The 17,887-nt window shown below is 66.6% G+C and overlaps 1 protein-coding gene across 1 annotated transcript in view; it reads left to right on the top strand.

Moving 5' to 3' along the window:
• The first annotated feature begins 1,086 nt into the window (after positions 1 to 1,086).
• LAMA5 (laminin subunit alpha 5) overlaps positions 1,087 to 17,887 on the top strand; it is a 49,869-nt gene continuing 33,068 nt past the window's right edge. Inside the window, exons 1-6 of the mRNA XM_035025524.1 lie at positions 1,087 to 1,418; positions 5,957 to 6,109; positions 15,651 to 15,768; positions 16,519 to 16,637; positions 16,725 to 16,895; positions 16,987 to 17,084. Of these exons, the coding sequence (XP_034881415.1) occupies positions 1,110 to 1,418; positions 5,957 to 6,109; positions 15,651 to 15,768; positions 16,519 to 16,637; positions 16,725 to 16,895; positions 16,987 to 17,084 (968 nt within the window). The 5' untranslated portion in view covers positions 1,087 to 1,109. The remainder of the gene's footprint in view (positions 1,419 to 5,956; positions 6,110 to 15,650; positions 15,769 to 16,518; positions 16,638 to 16,724; positions 16,896 to 16,986; positions 17,085 to 17,887) is intronic.

Raw genomic sequence — 17,887 nt, 5'->3', positions numbered from 1 at the left:
GGCTGCTGCCCAGCAGGGGGCGTAGCCCTGAGCAGGGAGGGCTTGGAGGGCAGAAGATGGTGGCGTCCACAGTGCCCCAAAGCACCGGTACTTCAGAGGCACAGGGGCAGGCTCCCAGCTGACCTGCTGCATGGCAGGTGCTCAGTGGAAGTCCTTTGCAGCCCATCTGCCCGGCACCCTCGGGGTTCTGAGCATCCTCCCTTTGCCACAGGGGCCCCGCAGTGGGGACCTGTGTCCGGTGCCTCTTGATCCATTTCCCTATTTTAGAATATTTAAAAGCCAAGTCTGGTACCGGTGGGAGCTAGCAGGGTTGAATTTGACCTGACTGCCCCAGAGACGCATGGGGTCCCCAATCCAGGTCTTTCTATCCCTCTGTAGTTTGGACTGCCTCTAGGGCCCCCACCCATGGCCACTAATGGCTGGCAAGGGCGCACCGTCTCCACCTGCAGAAAGAGGCAGATATGCGGGGGGCAGTATAAGGGGAGAAAAACCAAACACAGGAAGAGAGGAGAGAGGCTGCACCAGGTCTGGGGAGGTCACGCCATCAAGTCCCAGGGAACCAAGCGTCCAGGCTCCAGTGGGGCAGTCGCTCTGGACACTGAGCCGGTTCTGGGGTGGCGGGGTGGGAACGGGCTGGGCTCTTGGTGAGGCAGACGGCCAGCCTGGCCGCCGGACAAGCCTGCCTGACTTTTCGCCGCAGCGCCTGTCCCCGGGCCGCCGGGGGCGCTCGGCCGCCAAGAGGTGCCCAAAGTTAGGGAAACAAAGAGCTGAGCCGCCAGGCTGGGAAGAGCGGCCCGGGCGCCCGGAACCCGGGGCGCCGCTCGGGACCGGGAGCCACGCCCTGGGGGGTCGCAGTCGGGCCGCGTTCCCACGCCCGGCGCGGGGTCAGCAGGTGCCCCTTCCGCGAGGCCGGCGGGGGCAAGGGTCCGAAGGGTTAAGGCCACCGGCCGCCCCTCCCCCGCCCCCTCCCCGCCCCCTCCCCGGGGCGCGGGGCTCGGGCGCCCGGGCGGGCCGGGGCGGGGCCTGACGTCCGCAGGCGGGGCGAGCGGGCCGGCCGCCGCCGCACTCCCGCCGGGCTCCCGCGGCGCCGCGGTTCCCGGAGCTGGAAGATGGCGAAGCTGGGCGCGCGGCTCCGCGCGGGGAGCGCACGGCGCGCGGCGGGGCCCGCCCGGGGCCCCGGGCCGCTGCTCCTGGTCGGCCTGGCGCTGCTGGGCGCCGCGCGGGCGCAGGAGTCGGCGGACGGCGGCTTCAGCCTGCACCCGCCCTACTTCAACCTGGCCGAGGGCGCCCGCATCGCCGCCTCGGCCACCTGCGGCGAGGAGGCCCCGGCGCGCGGCGCCCCGCGCCCCACCGAGGACCTCTACTGCAAGCTGGTGGGCGGCCCTGTGGCGGGCGGGGACCCCAACCAGACCATCCAGGTGAGCGCGGGCCGGGGCTGGGTGGCCGCGGGGCGGGCGGGGTGGCGAGGACGCCGTCGCGGGGACGCGGGCGCCGGGGACCGACTTGGCTGGGAGCGCCCAGGTACGGAGCGAAGCCCGCGCGATCCGTCCCGTCGCCCTGGTCCCGCATTTCGGGAAACGGAAGGGACCCCAGCCCGGCCTTTCAGGCTCCGCCAGAGAAGTGCGCGTCCCGGGCGACGGTGGCAGGGCGGGCGGGGCGCTGGTGCCCAGTCCCTGGCGGCCTCGAGTCCCGGGATCCCGGCGAGGGCGGGACTTGGCCTCCACCGCCGCTGCGGGGAGGGGGCGGACCCGCTCTGCCTTTCCCAGGGACAGGCTGGAACCTGCCGGCGCGGATGGGACTGGGTTCCTAGAGTTTGGGGCCAGACACTGGAGGCTCTCGCTGCCTGTAGCAGAAGCTTGAAGTCGTTCCCTCTGGGGATCTGGGGACATGGTGGGACCCTCAAGGGGGGTGTGTGTGTATGTGGAGGGCAAACAATGGTATTTTTAACTGGAGTTGGGAACACAGGTGCAAATCCTGGGCCACATCTCTGCCCCGCAGGTGGTGGGTCTGTCGGCTTCAGTCTCCCTGAGGAGATGGGGTTTCAACCCCCAGGACCTTCCGGAGGCAGGCCCACCAAGCCATGAGCCTGTGGGTGGGGAACGGGTCCAGTGGCACCAACTGGCATGGACACTTGACCACGAAGGCAGGGCTGCGAAGACCACCCGCCCGAGCACACAGGCTGGCAGGATCCTGTGAGGTCGCTTGGCCACCCTTGGAGGGGGATAGGGTCTGCTCCAGGGACTCCTTGACGCCCCATAGTAGGCTGATCTTCCTACCCCTGCTGAACCTTAGGGAGAGTGGGGGCCCCAAGGCGGTTGTAACCTGAGTCACCACAGTCCTGGTGGAAGAGGCAGGGGGAGGGGAGGGCGGCAGTTAGAGGTGGATTAGCCCCGGTGGGTGATGAACGGAGGAGCCTCAGCTGGGCCCCCCAGCACCTTCTCCACCTGCAGAAAGAGGCAGATATGGGGGGGCAGTATAAGGGGAGAAAAACCAGACACACTGCCCTGGGTCCTCCCCTGAAGGGAGGAGCCGAGAGGGGCACTGGTGCTGCGGATCCATCCTGCCCTGGAAGCTCTCCTCCCTTGGGCTTCTGGGCTCACCCGTGTGCTCTCCCCTGTGCCCAGCACCGCTGACAGAAAGGGTGTCAAGCCCATGTTTCAGATAGGGAAACTGAGGCCCGAGAGCTGCACTGTGGACACCTGCTGAAAGCCCCACAGTCAGGCTGGGATCTGGCGCGGTAGAGCAGTGAGAACCCAGCCCTGCCACAGGCCCTTGGCACATCTGGTTGATGTGCCAAGGGGCTGGGTGGCAGGAAGGAGCTTGTGTGGGGGTGGCCAGAGCTGCCCCAGAGCTGTCCCAGAGGGCCCGGCTGAGTACTCGATGCCCCTGTTCCCGGTGCGTCAGGGGCACCCCCCCCCAGAGGTCATCGAAGCTACCCGATCCCTGGTCTTTGTTGCTCCCTTACTGTGCTTAAAGGAGCCGTCTGGGGGCCCGGGGCAGAGCCCCCTTCCTCTGCTCCGTAGCGGTGCGCTTTCTCTCCCTGGGCCTCAGGCTCCTCGTCTGCAAAATGGGCATGAGAGCTGCTTCACCTGAGGTTGGGATCATGGCCTGAGGAGCCTGGGAAGCCATCGGTTACGTAGCGAGGCCGACACACATGGTGTCACGTGGGAGGGAGCCGACCTGAGTGAGCCCTGGCGGCCCTGCCCCCACAGCTCGGACTCCACAGGGTCTGGCAAGAGAGAGGCGGAAGCTTCCCTTTGAGGGTCTGGAGCACCCCTGGTCTGAGGCTGCCGGTGTGCTAGGAAGCCCCTTGGCCCAAGGGAGGCAAGCTGCACAGCCGTGTGGCCTTGGCTGAATCCCTGACCCGGCCAGTGCCTCTGTCCTCTCTAGTTGCCCTGGCCTTCGAATGGGCTGGTGAGGGGGCCTTGCCTATAGGCCCCGTCTGGAGCCGAGCTGCTGGGGGCAGGAGGTGCCAGGCAGGTGATGCCCACCTTCTCTCTGTCCTAAGAGCTCAGTCTTGGGCTAGCATGGGCGTTGGGTCGCGGGATGTGGGGCCCGAGCCTGGGGGCTGGCAGCTCCCAGGGCCCCTGGAGGAGACAGACGAGGCCCGCTGGTGTCTGGGCAAGGTGGGCCTGGAGGCAGCTGGAGCAGGCAGAGGGCAATGGGGGCATTCCAGCCCTGTGGCCTCAGGTGGGCATTGCAGGAATTCCGGGTTGGCCCTGGGCCCCGCAGGGGAAGTCGGGGGCTCCGCTGCCGGCATGGTGACTCACGGGGAGGGGACGTCCTTATCGTTGCTCCCTATTTCCTCACTCTGTTCCCGGCAGGACCCTCTGCAGCAGAGGGTGGAGGGAGCCCGGTTTCCCCAGCATTGAACACTGTGAGCCAAAGCCAGGCAGACAGGCCGGCCAGGAGGCCCACATCACCGAGAGGCGGACGTCCGCTGTAGCCTTTTGTGGGGACTAGAGTCACCTCTGACTCTCTGGGTGGGCCTGAGCAGAAACTTTCCTGGGCCCCCTTGACCCAGCTTCCTCCTGGGCTTGCGGGCGGGGGGGGGGGGGGTGCGTCTGACCACAGGCAGCCTTTTTTGGAAGGCCCATATCAACTCAGCCAGGTGGCCCTGCCCACCTTCTCTAAGAAGGCCCCCTACCACCCTCGGCCCCGCCAGGCCTCTGATGCCTTACACCTATGTTTGTGGTGCTTTCAGTGATCCCTTGGGCCCCCTCCTCTGTTTACCCACTGGGAGCTCCCACCGGCCCTGGGAGCCAGAGCCCTGGCTTCTAGTTTGGGGGTCCCCATTTGAGCTAGGCGGTAGAACTTTTCTGAGTGTTCCCTACTGCTCCAGTCCCTAGGTATGGCAGCCCTGGGGGTGGGCTCAGAGGCACAGTACAGAGTGAAGCAGTTGGTGTTGTGGTCCGTCCGTCCCCCGCTCCCCCGCCGAGCTCTGGGCCCTGGGCGGGGTCAGTAAATAGAAGATCACTAGTAGCCGGAGAATTTCAGGTCTCTGTGATAGGATAAAGAAGCAGGGCAATGCATGCACGGGGATCAGCAGGTTAGCTGCTTGGGTGGTCTGGAGCTCTGGGGCTCCTGCGGAGGAGGTGACATGTGAGCTGAGACAGGACAAGAGATGAGAGCCAGGGCCCACTGGCCGGAACAAGGTCTGAGACAGGGCAGCCCGGAGCACCTAGCACAAGGGGTCCCGGGAGCCTGCTGGGTGGGAGGCGGGGTGCGCAGGTCCGGTGCATTGGGTCCCACCAGCCCGAGCACACAGCAGGAGCGTGGGGCAGAGCCCCGTTTGTGAGGCTTGGGGGCTCTCCGTGGCTGCCAGGCCTGGGAGTGGGGGAGCAAGGGATCTCCCACGCTCCCACCTCCAACTCCTAGGACAAGGTCTGGCCCCCTGGGAGGTTGGGAGGGGTGGGGCAGCCACATTTCCCAGACACAGCCTCTGGGGCCTCAGTCGATGCCAAGTCCCAGAGGGCTGCCTTTGTGTGCCGAGGGATGGCAGGTCTGGTTTCCTCCGGGGTGGGGGTTGGGCCTGCCCTCAGCCAGCGGCCAGCACCCAGCTCTGCCCCCCCGCCCCCCGTGCCCCCAGCACCTGCTCCTCCCTGACAGGGACGCCTCTGTGCCCCCAAAGGACAGGCCCCTAGCAGGTGGCTGGACCGGGACAGAAGCAGCTGCCAGGCCCCACGTGGGATCCGTTAATCTTGCCGTGGCCAAGGCAGGTGCCATCCCCACTCCTCGGATGGGGACACTGAGGCTCATGGTGCCGTGACTTGGCCTGATCCCAGGGCTCGGAAGCGGCAGAGCCAGGAGGTCCAGGCCTCGCCTAGCGTCTGCCCACACACCTCCACTCTGGGGCCTCTCCCCGCAGGTCCCTGGAATGGCTTAATTCCTTCCGTCTCTCTGGAGACCCTAATCCAGGCTCTGGGTGAGAGCCTGACAGGAGGGTTGTGCGTGAGGGGCCAGAGGAGCTGGGGAGGCGGTTTGGCCTCCCGGACCCCTCCCCGCCCCCTCCCCGCCCTGATGCTCCCGGGCCTTCCTTCTGGGGACTGTGACTCCCCCCTAGACCGGCTCTCTTTCCCCCTCGGCTCCAGCTCCATTGGACTTTGTGTCCCGTGCTGCCCACTTCCTCCTGGCCCCAGGCCCCGCGTGGGTCACCCCTCTGTCTGGAGCGCACCCCCCACTTGCAGTGTAGGCCTCAGACAGCACCTCCTCAGGGAAGCCCACAGGGATTTTCCCACCTAAAGAGGGTGCCCTTCTTCCCCGCTCTCCTGTTCCTCCGTGAGGGCTGTGACCGTCTCTCCCGGGAGCCCAGCATGCAGTAAGCACTCAGCAGGGGCTTGCCGAGCGCAGGGGGATGGCAGGTGAGGGTGGCCGGTTGGGGGTGTGCAGGGCGGGAGGGTGACCGAGGGCGGGGCGCCAGCCCCCCCAGGTCGCCTGACCGCGCCCTCCCCCACAGGGCCAGTATTGCGACATCTGCTCGGCCGCCAGCAGCAACAGGGCGCACCCCGTGAGCAACGCCATCGACGGCACGGAGCGCTGGTGGCAGAGCCCGCCACTGTCCCGGGGACCGGAGTACAACGAGGTCAACGTCACCCTGGACCTGGGCCAGGTAGGTGGTCGGCAGTGGTGGGGCCCGGAGGGAGCTGCGGGTGGGGGCCCGGCGCGGACAGAGGCGTGGCGTGGGCACCTTCTGCGTGTTCCCTCGGCACCCCTGCGGCGGCAGGGGGACAGGAGGACGGGAGGGGGCTTCCCAGAGGCCACAGTCAGGGCCAGGGGACAGCTTGGAGGCCGGCCCAGATGCTGGGAGGCCCTGGTGTTTACTTGGAGGAATTCCTTCGCCTGGAGCCTGGCGCTGCCTGGCGGCTGTGGGAGGGGCCCGGACGGTGGGGGAGGCTGGGGGAGGCGCTGGGGTGCACATTCCCGGCATACCTGTGCTGTGGAGGCTGCCTTGGGGTCAGGGGCGCCTGCTCAGGCCACAGCTCTGGGCTCTCCTTGGCCTTTGAAGCCCCGGCGCAGGGGGCAGGGGCGCGGGCATTTCTCAGTGACCGATGAGCCCCGCCTGTGGGATCTGGGTGGGGTCGGGCTCCCACGGGCTCTGTCCTGCTCCGTGGGGGACTTTGCCAGGCCTTGGTGACCCGCCTGTGAGAAGGGCCAGCAGTCCTGTTGCCCCTGGGGCTGTGGTGGGGGCAGGTGGAGGGGGCTGAGCCTGCAAGCGACCAACCCTGGGCCTGCTTGGGGTCCCGGCTACAAGGTGGATCCTGCCGGAACCCTACCTGTTCATGGTGGCTATCTTGCCACCGTCCTGGGGTGCGACCAGGTGGGTGTCTGCTCCTTGCCGAACCCCATCCCGCTGTCACCCTGACGATGTTAGAGAGGTGGGGAAGTGGCTGGAAGGGCAGGCCCCGGGGGCAGAGTTGGGGTGCTCTGTTGGGGTTCCTCCTGCCCCCAGCCTGGAGGCCTGCAGGCCTGGCCCAGGGGGAGGTGGGCAGTGAGGGGAGTGGGTTCAGGTCCCAAACGGCCACATTAGCTGTTGTGCCCTAGGGAGAAGTAGCCACATGCAGGGGGAAGGAGCTGGGCTGGGGGCAGGGTGGGCTGGGGAGGGGGCTCCCCCGAATGGGCTCCCTGCCTCGGGGTCCCCCGGGCCGCTCCACTTCCCTTCAGCTCACTGGGTTCTGATCACATCTGCGCTCTCCTGTCCCCTGGAGGGAGTCTGGGAGGGACATCAGAAGCCCTGGGGGGCCCGTGGGAGGGACCTTGTGCTGAGCTGGAGGGTTCTTTCTGCCTCCCCTCCTCCTGCATGGGACAGACCTGGGGGGGAGGGCCCCTAGCGGGTGCACGGTGACACTGTCACCATGGCAATGCCAGGGTGGCCGCAGAGCAGGGGGGCACGAGGTTCCCCCCGGGGTGCAGTGAGTGGGGCTGAGGAGGGGCTCGGACAGCGCCCCACCCCACACCCCACAGCTCTGCCCGCGTGGGGCTCTGTGGCCCCTGGGCTCCACATCTGTGAAACGGGCCAGAGTTGAGGCAGCTGGCAGTACATTTGTTTTGTGCACTGGTGGTTCCAGGCCAGTGAGAGGGTGTCACTGCATATCCTGACTCTCCAAGCCTCAGTTTCCCCAGCTGTGAAATGACAGAGGGGACACGGGTCCTTTCCAGCTGTGTTTGCAGGGACAGAGACTCACCCATCCACAGAGCGGTACTCCTCTCTCTCCCTCCGCCACCCTTCCTCCCTTTTTTCCACCCACCCACCCTCCCTCTGACCCACCGCGATCCACCCACCCCTTCCCCCTCCCTCCCCTCTACTGCCGGTGGGTGAATCCACCCAAGCCCCAGTCGTGGTCTGACCAAGGGGCTGCCAGCTTGGATGGGGTGGGGGAGGGGAGGACACGGACTGCCCACTACCGGGCAGCGCACCTGGACCTGGTTTCTGGCTTTTATTTTTTTTTTCTTTTTAAGATACTATTTATTTATTTATTTGACAGAGAGAGACACAGCGAGAGAGGGAACACAAGCAGGGGGAGGGGCAGAGGGAGAAGCAGGCTTCCCGCTGAGCAGAGAGCGCAGGGAGCGTGATGCGGGGCTCGACCCCAGGACCCTGGGACCATGACCTGGGCCGAAGGCAGACGCTTAATGACTGAGCCACCCAGGTGCCCCACCGGTTTCTAGCTTTATGGGTGAGAGAAATCTCTTTCTTGGGCATGTTTCCCCGCGGAGATGGAATCCCAGAGGAAATTCCCACATTCACCACCACTCTCTTGGAAACGGAGCTCATTCCTCCCTGAGCCACAGAGCGGCAACTGGGTCCCGTGGATGGGTGCCCCTGCTTCCTCAGGTTGGGGATGGAGGCCAGGCCTTGCCATTGGTGCCCCATTGGGGAGCCCCACGTAGGGTAGAAGGAGTACCCGTGAGGGTTCTGGAGGGTAGAGGCTGTAGGGGCTGCAGCACCAGGGACGTGTCTGGGGGCCTAGAACGTGGCCCTCACAGTGACCTGGGGTCTGAGCCCTTTTTTTTTTTTTTTAAAGATTTTATTTATTTATTTGACAGAGAGACACAGCGAGAGAGGGAACACAAGCAGGGGGAGTGGGAGAGGGAGAAGCAGGCTTCCCGCCGAGCAGGGAGCCCTATGCGGAGCTCGATCCCAGGACCCCGGGATCACGACCTGAGCCGAAGGCAGACGCTTAACGACTGAGCCACCCAGACGTCCCTGGGGCCTGAGCCCTTAAGAGCTCCTTGTCTGGGGAGGTCCTGAGGATGTCCCCAGGGCAGGACCCTCTGAGCCCACTCTCTGGCGCAGATGGGGTGACAGGCTGAACCAGAGCAGCCTGGCCAAGCTAGCCCAAGGGGTCCTGGCTGTGTACCGGGTTTTCCCACTTTGGGACTCGGCAGTCCTTGGCGGCCTGGGCCTTGGGGTGGGGCTGGGCTTCCGCAAGGAAGCCAGGCTGAGCGGGCCGCGGGCCTGGGCACACCCCCTGTGGCGGGCTGTCAGCAGCCTTTGTTCTGGGACCTGGAGCGGATACCCTGGGAAGGGGGAGGAGGCGGCTGGCACTGGGCATCAGGAGGCCTTCCTGCCCCCGGGAGAACTGAGAAAGAGGGCAGGTGGGCTGCACGCCTGGTGGCGGGGCACGGAGCTGATGGGGCATGATCCCTGCGGTGTCCGTCTGTCTGGGGGCATGGGAGCCCCACGGGGCTTCCGTGAGCCTGCTCCCTCTTGCCCTGAGTCACCTCTCATCCCCTGGTGGTCTTTCCCATCTTGCAGTAGGCGGGGGACAGTGGGATCCTCTTCCTTCCCATTTGGCAGATGGAGAAAGTGAGGTTCCATGAATAAAGTCCTGGCTGGGAAGGGCACGGGGAGGCCCAAGCCTTGGCTCCCTGTCCTGCTTGCATGGTGGACCTTGGCCTCTGGGAACCCTCAGACCTGAGAGAACCAAGCTGTTGGTCTGACATTGCTGGGCACAAGCCTCAGAAGCGGGTCTCCTCTGGAGGGATGCAGGAGGGCTCCCCCGCTGGTGGTTTCCCGAGTCCCAGTGGCCTGCCTGGGGGTCCTCCCGGCCTCCCGCCAGCCTGAGGCTCCCCCTTCCCTGTGCCCAGCGCAGTGTGGGTATTGTTTCTGACAGCCCGGCTCAGGCTGCACGGCAGGGTAGGTCCTGGCTCAGGTGCCCTGCCCCCACTGGGGGCTCTGCCGTGGGGTCTCAAGGAGCTAGGCAGAGATAGCTGGGGCTTGCTGTGGGGAGAGACCCCTCCCTTTCCAGACAGCCCTCTGGGGCCTGCCATGGAGGGGAGACTCCCCCCAGCAAACCCCTCCCTTTCCTGCCCAGTGCAGCCACACTGCCCAGATCTGGCTTCAGGTGGGGAACACTGACCCCTCCCAGCTGTGTTCTTACCTGTGATGGGGCAGGTCGGCCCATGTCTCAGCCCTGCGAGGCCACGAGGAAGGGTATGGCGGTGCAGAGGGGGGCCAGGGGCCAGCGTTGGGGTATAGGCTGGGGTGGTTGGGTGTGAGGCCAAAAGCATTGAGGACTAGAAATGCCAGAGTCCAGAGGCTGCGCCCTCCCTGGGGACAGTGGGGGACAGGGAGGACACCAGCTGCCACCACCCACCAGACAGGGGAATGGAGGAGCAAAGCTTTGGCACAGTTACTGACCATTGGCGGTGAACCCTACCTGGGCACTTGGGGAAACTGAGCCAGTGTGGTGCTGGTCTCCAGAGGAGATGCTGGGCTTGGTCACAGCCCGGCCATATGGGCTGTGCCCCCTGGACTGTTTCGTCTCTGACTGTGGGGAGGAGAGCTCCTGCTTGTGGGCCTTGTGCCTCGGCAAGGGCCCCAGAACACACTGGCTGCTTCAGCTGTTCGGGTCCCTGGCAGCTCTGCCCTGCCCGCCCCAGGTCTGGGCAGCTTGCCCTCAGAGGCCAGCCAGCTCAGGGCTCCCTGGGCAGGCCCCCTGCTCCCACTGGCCCGGCTTGCTGGCCCGGCTGGGCGCTTGGCCATGTGGCCAGCACCCTGGGGGCGTCAGCGGGGTTGTTCAGGGGAAGTGGCAGGAAGTATGGCCAAGGCTGGCCAGGCTCTGGCTATGGAGCCCCACAGCCAGGACAGGTGCGGGGGCTGGACCGGACATGGGCTCCCTGGGGGAGGACACTGGGGGGTCCTGGTGGCATCCCTGGGGTAGACGCCCCCTTCTCCAGTATGGGCCACGCCTTTCCTCATGAGAATGAGCAGGACCCTTTGCTCAGAGGACATGGGGCCAGAGGGGCCGCCCACGCTCAGGCCTGGGGGCCATTTGTCGCCAACCCTGTGCATCTCATCACTGACCCGCTTGCCCGCAGCTGTCCTGGCACGCTCATCTCTACTCACACTGGACACACGCACCTCCCCGCCACCTCCTATGTCCCCCCCCCAGACTCTGGTGGCCCCCAAAGCCTCCTGTTCTCTGTGTTTAAACAAACCCCACGCGTTGGTCTCCAGCAATACCACTCACCAAGACTAAACTGTTTCGGTTTGGGGGCTCCCCCGGGGATAAACTCTACTTCCTGAGGCCCACGGTTGACCATCTGGCCTGACCCGGGCCAGGCTTCAGGGAGGAGGGGACGCGGCAGGGAGCTCTGGGCCGGGGACCCGAGACAGCCCCTGGCGGTGGGGGTCTTGGAATAGCCACAGGCCCAGAGCTGGCGCGGTGCTGAGCCATGCGGGACATTCGCCCTCCGCTCTCGCTGGTGGGGTCCTGCACAGCTGTCAGGGGTCCTCCCACCCCCCATTCCCCGAAGGTCTCCCCCGCTGCTCTGCACACCTGTGCGGCAGGTGTCCCGACCGGCAGAGCGCTGAGGCCGCCCTGCATCCTCTGCGTGTCCGTGTTCTGCTCTCCTGGGGCCGTGGCTTTCCACGCCCTGCCCCTCCTGGCTCTGTTTTCAGGCTCCTGATCCTGTTGTGTGGACGTCCATGCTTATTTACCCAGCTGGGGGCTCGAGGAGACACGCCTGCGCTGGCCCGCCGGCCCTGCTCTGCCATCTGTCCTCACTGTTATCTGTGTTTCCTGATGGGGTCTCTGCTGGGAGGGTGGGCAGGCTGGGGGTGCGGGGCCCTGAGGGTGGGCTCTGGCAGTCTGGGGTGGGGGGGATCCAGGAGGTCTGGGTGCCCCAGTGCTCACTCCAAGGGGAACCCGGACGCCTGGTCTAGGAGGGGCTTCCTGCCTCCGCCCGGCCACAGCCTGGGACCCTGGCCCATCCCGGGAATCGGCATGGGGCCTTGCTTCCTGTGGGGCCAGGGCTGAGTCACAGACTGCCCGGTGATTCACGCCGCCCAGCCCAGCGGATGGGGGGGCAGGCAGGCTCCCTCCCTTCCCCCACTGCCCCCGGGACAGGGGCACGAGGGCCGGCCTGGGTCTTCCCGGCCCCGAGATCGGCTGGGGCAGGGGCGGGGTGTGCCAGCCACGGCCCTCCCTTGGTGATGTGGGTGCCTCAGCCCAAGAGGTTGCTGACCAGCTCTCCCCCCCGCCCCCCTTCCCATCCCTGGGGGCCCCAGAGACCCCCGCTGGGGTCTGTGGGAGTAATGTGTTTCTTTAGCTCTCCGTGTGTCGTCCAGACCCCAGCCCTGCGTGCACACACACACTCCACCCCCACCCCTGCAGCTTCCCTGCCAGGGGGCTGCTAACTCCTGCTTGCCCATCTCCAGGGGTAGGTGGTCTCTGCCTGCTTCGGGCTCTTGAGAGGCACTGTGTCCCGGCCCACACCTCTGCTGTGTTTGTCTTCCTACTGCCCCCCGTCCCAGGAGGGGAAGCGACAGCCGGGGCCACACAGCCACCGAAGCCTGGAACCCACCCCGGGCCTCCTGCCCTGGCCCCGGCCCCCCTCAGGCAGTGGTCACCGGGGCATGTCCCCTCCTGGGGAGCCCTGACCCTCTGTGCTCAGGCTGGGCGTGGGGGCCGGGGGGGCGGGGGCCGAGAGGCAGGTCCGGCTGCTGTGCTGGAGACGTGCCTGCCCCCAAAATAGCCAGATTTTTAAAAATAACTCGGGAGGCTTTTGTTTGGCTTTTGCTTTAAAAGACATTTTTTTCCTTTTGCACAGAACTTTGTAGCAGCGGGAAAGGTCAGCCCCAGTTAGCAGTGGGGCTGAGCAGGCGGGCCGGGGGGGCGGGGGCCTGAGCCCAGGGGTCTGCTCGTGCTCCCAGGTCCTGTCCAGGGCAGCTGTGGGGTCCTGGCAGCCGGAACCAGTTGGGAACAGATGGGGAATGCTGGGTGCATGTCTGCCTCTCCTCCAGCCCAGGGCCTTGGGGACAGCCGTTGAGGGCCCCTGTGTGATAGGCGAGGTGGCAGACAGATGGAGGCAGGGGTCTTTCTTTAAGCGTGTCCCAGGGTGCTGTGCACCGGGGCGGACGCTTCCACGCTGCCCTGGTCCTGCCTGATCAGTGCGTTGGAATCAATATTTGTGCAAGTGCTCTCAGCTGGGAAAAATGCAGCCAGCCGCCGACCTGGGGGAGGGACAGAGCTGTCCAGCGGAGGGTGCAGCCTGGTGGCCTCGCTCAGGGAAAGGCGGGGGTGGGTCCCAGGGGGGCTTGGCGGGAACCTTTAATTTCCTTGGGGCCTTTGGTGGGGGCCAAGCTGCTGGCCACCCCCCAAGAGCGGCCTGTGGGCATCTTACACACATCCAGCCTCCCCCACTCCCGGCCCTTCTCCCCCCACCCTTCCTCACAAAGACCCCTCCTGGCATCGGGGCCATTTGAGGTCCTCCCGGGTCTCCCTGGAGCACCTGAGGGTCAGCCAAGGTGCCAGGCTGTGTGTAGGGTCTGTACCCCCAGAGACTGAAGCCCCTCCCTCGATGGGCAGGGCTAAGTGGACGATGACGTCAGAGCCTGGCTGTGGGTAAATAAGCCTGTGGCCCCCCCCCCCCCACCACCCCGGGGAAAGGCAGCTCTTAACTTGAATTGAGCCTGTCTCTGCAAACACCAGGCCTTCTGGGAGGGGCAGGACTCCGAACAGGCGTGTCTCAGGGGCTGGGACCTCCCCCCCACCCCCCATTCTTAGCAGCCTGTGCCCACCTTCCCTCATGGAATCACCATAGCGGCCTCAGGTTGATGGGGGGTGGGGGCTGACTGTGGGCCTCGGGCAGCCCTGAAGGGGCCCCTTCCCTGTCCTGTGGGGCCCCTATGCTCTGGGCCCAGCCCTGCGGGTCTGGGGCAGCAGGTGCTAGAGAGGACCTGCTCCCAGGTCTGGTGGGGCCCTGCTGAGGGCACAGGGGGTGGCCCGGAGAGTGATGTCACCCCTGAGGCTGGTGCACAGTTCACTGCCTACCTGGGGGTGCCCTTGGGAGGGGGCCTGGGGTGGGGGCTCCCATCTCAGGCCCCCAAGGGGCATGTCTGCCAGCTCTATCCGCCCTTGTCTGGGGCCCCCCACTCGTCTTGAGCGCCTGGCCCTCCCAGTGCAGACTGGGGGTGTCCTGGGCCCCGCTGCCTTCCCTGCCTGGGTCTCCTTGGAGCCCAAACATACCCTGCACAGAGCCCAGCCTGGACAGTGGCCCTGCCTGCTTTGTTGTTCTCTTGGCTCCGGGGCAGAGGGCTGGGGGAGGGGAGGCGCTGGCTGGCCCTCAGAGCCCCAGGGCCTGGAAACCACCGTCCCTGCCCCCAGCCCACTCCCCGACGGTCATCACGTAGGAGGCTGCGGCTGGGGTGGGTGCCCGGACGCCACCCCCGGACGTGTGTGCAGGGGAGCAGCAGACATGCACGGCTGGGCGTGTGAGGGTAGCGCTCTCCGCCTCATCATTGAGGCCCCGGGCTGGGCAGGTGCTTCTGTCCGAACCCACAGGCTGTTCTCCGTGCCTCGGAGCCCTTTCCTAGGAACTGTGGCCCAGGGCTGGGGGGTCTGGGCGCTGATGTGGGGACCCCTTGCCAGGTACTACATCCCCAGGGAGTGGGGTGAGGGGTACCTTTGGCAGCGAGAGCCCAGCTCCACAACCTGGAAGGGTCCTCCGGCCTCTGGGGGACAGCTGCCTCTTGGAAGGGGCCCTTAATTACCCTTCCCCATGCGTCTGTATAACCAGCGCCTCTGAGCGAGCACGGATGGGCCAGTCAGGAGGGCATCCCTGAGGAGGCGTCCAAAGTGCCCTCTGGAGGCTGTGCCAGATGAGGCTGGGGGGCCAAGGCTCGGACCTGCTAAGTGCAGGGCCAGGGGGCAGTCAACAGAGGAAGGACCCCAGCAAGCCCCCAGGGGCACAAGACATAGGGGCATCCACTGGGATGCTGACCTCTGGTCAGGAAGAGGTGAGAGACGGGCATGAACACGCCCTGGGAGTGAGGTTGTGCTGGGACCAGGGACAGAACAGGTGGTTCTGGGCTGGAGCTTGAGGGGTTCTCGGGGCCTCTGGACTAGCAGCTTCGCCCTTCCCCCCCCCCCGTCCTGGTGCTGCCCTGACATGCCCAGGGCCCCGTGACGCTCCAGCCTGCAGCTCCTGGGCTGCTGGGGTCTCCCTGGCCCAGCCCCAAGAGGGCTCGTTCCCTGGTCTGTCTAATCCACTGGGGCCTCCTGATGAGGGCAGGGGCCTGTCCCTGGGGCCTCGGTGGCCATGGGCCAGTCAGAGGGAGAGGGGGCAGGTCCTGAGTCAGCCCTGAGAATGATGAGGGGGTGACCAGGGTGGGGCTGGGACAGGGGTCTTGTCTTGGGAGCTGCAAGCTGTTTGAGGAGGCCAGGCTCATGTGGGAGCTGGGGCTGCCATTTGGCCACCTGGCCAGGCCGGCCACCAGACCTTCGGGGACCGTGGAATGAACTCCTGTCTTGGCCAGCCCAGCCTCACTGCCCGGACACTGTGGACAGGCTGCCCCGACGTGCCCCTTCCATCCCAGCCCCCCACAGGCCCGCCTATGGCCTCAGAGCCTGAAGGACCCCTGTGTCTCTGGGGCAGGGTTGGAGGGCGGCACCTCCAGGCCCAGGAGGGGAGACATTCAGGAACGGTGTGTTCCCACCCTTTGTCTCTGTGTCCCCGGTGTGGGCCTGAGTGAACTGGGGGGCTGCCCCCTGAGCCGGTTGGCCCCCATAGGCCAAACCCCCAGATGGCCAACGTGGGAAAAGAGAGCCCACCTTACAGGGTGAGGCGGCGCTTCGGGTGTGTGTGCAGGGCCCTGAGCTGAGTGGAGGGGGTCTGGGGGCGTCAACACCTCGCCACCCCCACAGGTCTTCCACGTGGCCTATGTGCTCATCAAGTTCGCCAACTCGCCGCGGCCAGACCTCTGGGTGCTGGAGCGGTCCACAGACTTCGGACACACCTACCAGCCATGGCAGTTCTTCGCGTGTGAGTCTCCTGGCGGGGGCTGGCGGGGGGGCATCCCCTGGGGTGGGCTGCCATCACCAGGCGCTCTCAGGGTCCCCACTCCCGCAAGCGTCGGGTGTCGGGCGTGAGTTCCCAAAGGCAGGTGCATGTCAAGCAGCTCCTGTCCCTGAGGTTGGGCACGGCTGGGCCCAGGGGCTGGTGGCACCAGGAGTCCCTGGTGCCACCTCTTGGCTCCCTCTCGACCGGCTTCGTGGTCCGGCAGCTCCTGAAGTAACAAGGGGAGCCGGTCAGGAGGCACGGCAGCTCCCTGGCCCATCACGTCCAGGGCCTCCATGACCGATCACATTGATGGGGAGCCTCCAGTTGGGTGGACCTTGGTCACGGGTCCCCCAAAACTCCATGGGCAAGAGTGGGGGTAGGGCAGTCCTCTGGAGGGCAGTTGGAAATGGACCCCCAAGGACGGGGATGAGGATGGCCGTCCGGAGTGGGGGGGCACTTGTTCTCTGCAGAGAGAGGGGCAGGTGTGGCGAAGGCCGGGAGGGGTCAGTCCACGAGGCGTGGGCAGGTTCAGAATTGCCAGGCTCTGGGCTCGGCAGGGGTCAGGCTGCACCCCCACCGTGCCCTCCTGGGGAGGCTCCTCTCTCAGCCGCGCGCCTCACTCTTTCTTCAACAAAACCCTGTGGGGTTGGCGGGGTGGCCCATCGAGGCGCAGCAGTACTTGCAAGTGATCCTGGGGCCCCGCGCCCTCACCTTCTGGCCCGGTCCCCACAGCCTCCAAGAGGGACTGCTTCGAACGGTTCGGGCCACAGACGCTGGAGCGCATCACGCGGGACGACCACGTCATCTGCTCCACCGAGTACTCGCGGATCGTGCCCCTGGAGAACGGCGAGGTGGGCCCCGGGGCGGCCCGGGGGCCGGTCCCTGCTAGCGTGTGGGGGCGGCCCCCGCCCTGGCCTGACCCTCTGCCCTGTGTGCAGATTGTGGTCTCCCTGGTGAACGGGCGCCCCGGGGCCATGAACTTCTCCTACTCGCCCCTGCTGCGTGACTTCACCAAAGCGACCAACATCCGCCTGCGCTTCCTACGCACCAACACGCTGCTGGGCCACCTCATGGGCAAGGCGCTGCGGGACCCCACCGTCACCCGCCGGGTGAGACGCGGCCAGTGGGCTGGGGGCCGGTCGGGCCGGGCCGTGGGGCCGTGGGGCCGTGGTGCTCACCGCCCTCCGCCCCCGGGTGCAGTATTATTACAGCATTAAGGACATCAGCATTGGGGGCCGCTGTGTCTGCCACGGCCACGCGGACGTCTGTGACGCCCAGGACCCCGCGGACCCCTTCAGGTGAGGCCCGCCGCCCCCGCCTGCCCTCCGCATCCCCTTCCCAGCTCAGGGAGGAGGAGACCGGGCTCCGTTGCCCACTGTGTCCCTGGCCCTGCGTGACCTCCCCGGCCTCATTCCTTACGTGCGCAGTGAAGTGAGGGCTGTCTTGCGCCCGGGTCGGACCTCTCTGCTGCGGCCAGTGGCCTCTCCCGTCCCCGCCAGGGCCCTGCGCCGGGCAGTGGGGGCCGTCCTTGACCTGAGGCTGCACGTCCCTGTTCTCCAGCTACCTCCCTTCCCTCGGGACGCAGATAGCGCTCCCTGCCGTCCCCGTCTTCTCCCCCGGCGTGGTCCTTGCGCTTCGGGCGCCGAGCTCAGGCGCTGCTCGTTGCTCTGGGGAATTAAGTGCCAAGCGGGAACTCGAGCTGGCCGGGAGGGGAGCCCGCTGGGCGCCAAGTTGGCCTCAGAGGAGAGGCGGGCCTGCCCTTACCTGCTGGGAAGGTGTAGGTATCCACTCTGACTCACCTGTCCATGGGTGTGCCCTGAGCCCGGCTCCGCCTGGGGGCGCGAGGGGTGGGGCGGGCTGGGCAGCTTCCCCGGACCCAGACACCAATACCCCCCCACCGCAGGCACGCGCCAGTGTCCCAAAGCACCAGCCTGCCCGGCTCTCCCTGCTCCCGTCTCCTGCCGCCTCAGCCTGTCCTCAGGAGGGCTCTGCCCCGTCTCAGCCCCACACCCCGTCATCTCCAGCCACCACCCCCACCTCCGCCTGCACCACCCGCACCCCTGTCCCCACCGCCGCCTGCACCCCTGTCCCCACCGCCGCC

This window comes from Mirounga leonina, unplaced genomic scaffold (assembly GCF_011800145.1).
Source record: "Mirounga leonina isolate KUSES-001 unplaced genomic scaffold, KU_Mleo_1.0 Mir_195, whole genome shotgun sequence".
Classification (NCBI taxonomy): domain Eukaryota; kingdom Metazoa; phylum Chordata; class Mammalia; order Carnivora; family Phocidae; genus Mirounga; species Mirounga leonina.
The sequence above is the reverse complement of the archived record's forward strand: the minus strand, read 5'-3'. Positions and strand labels throughout refer to the sequence as shown.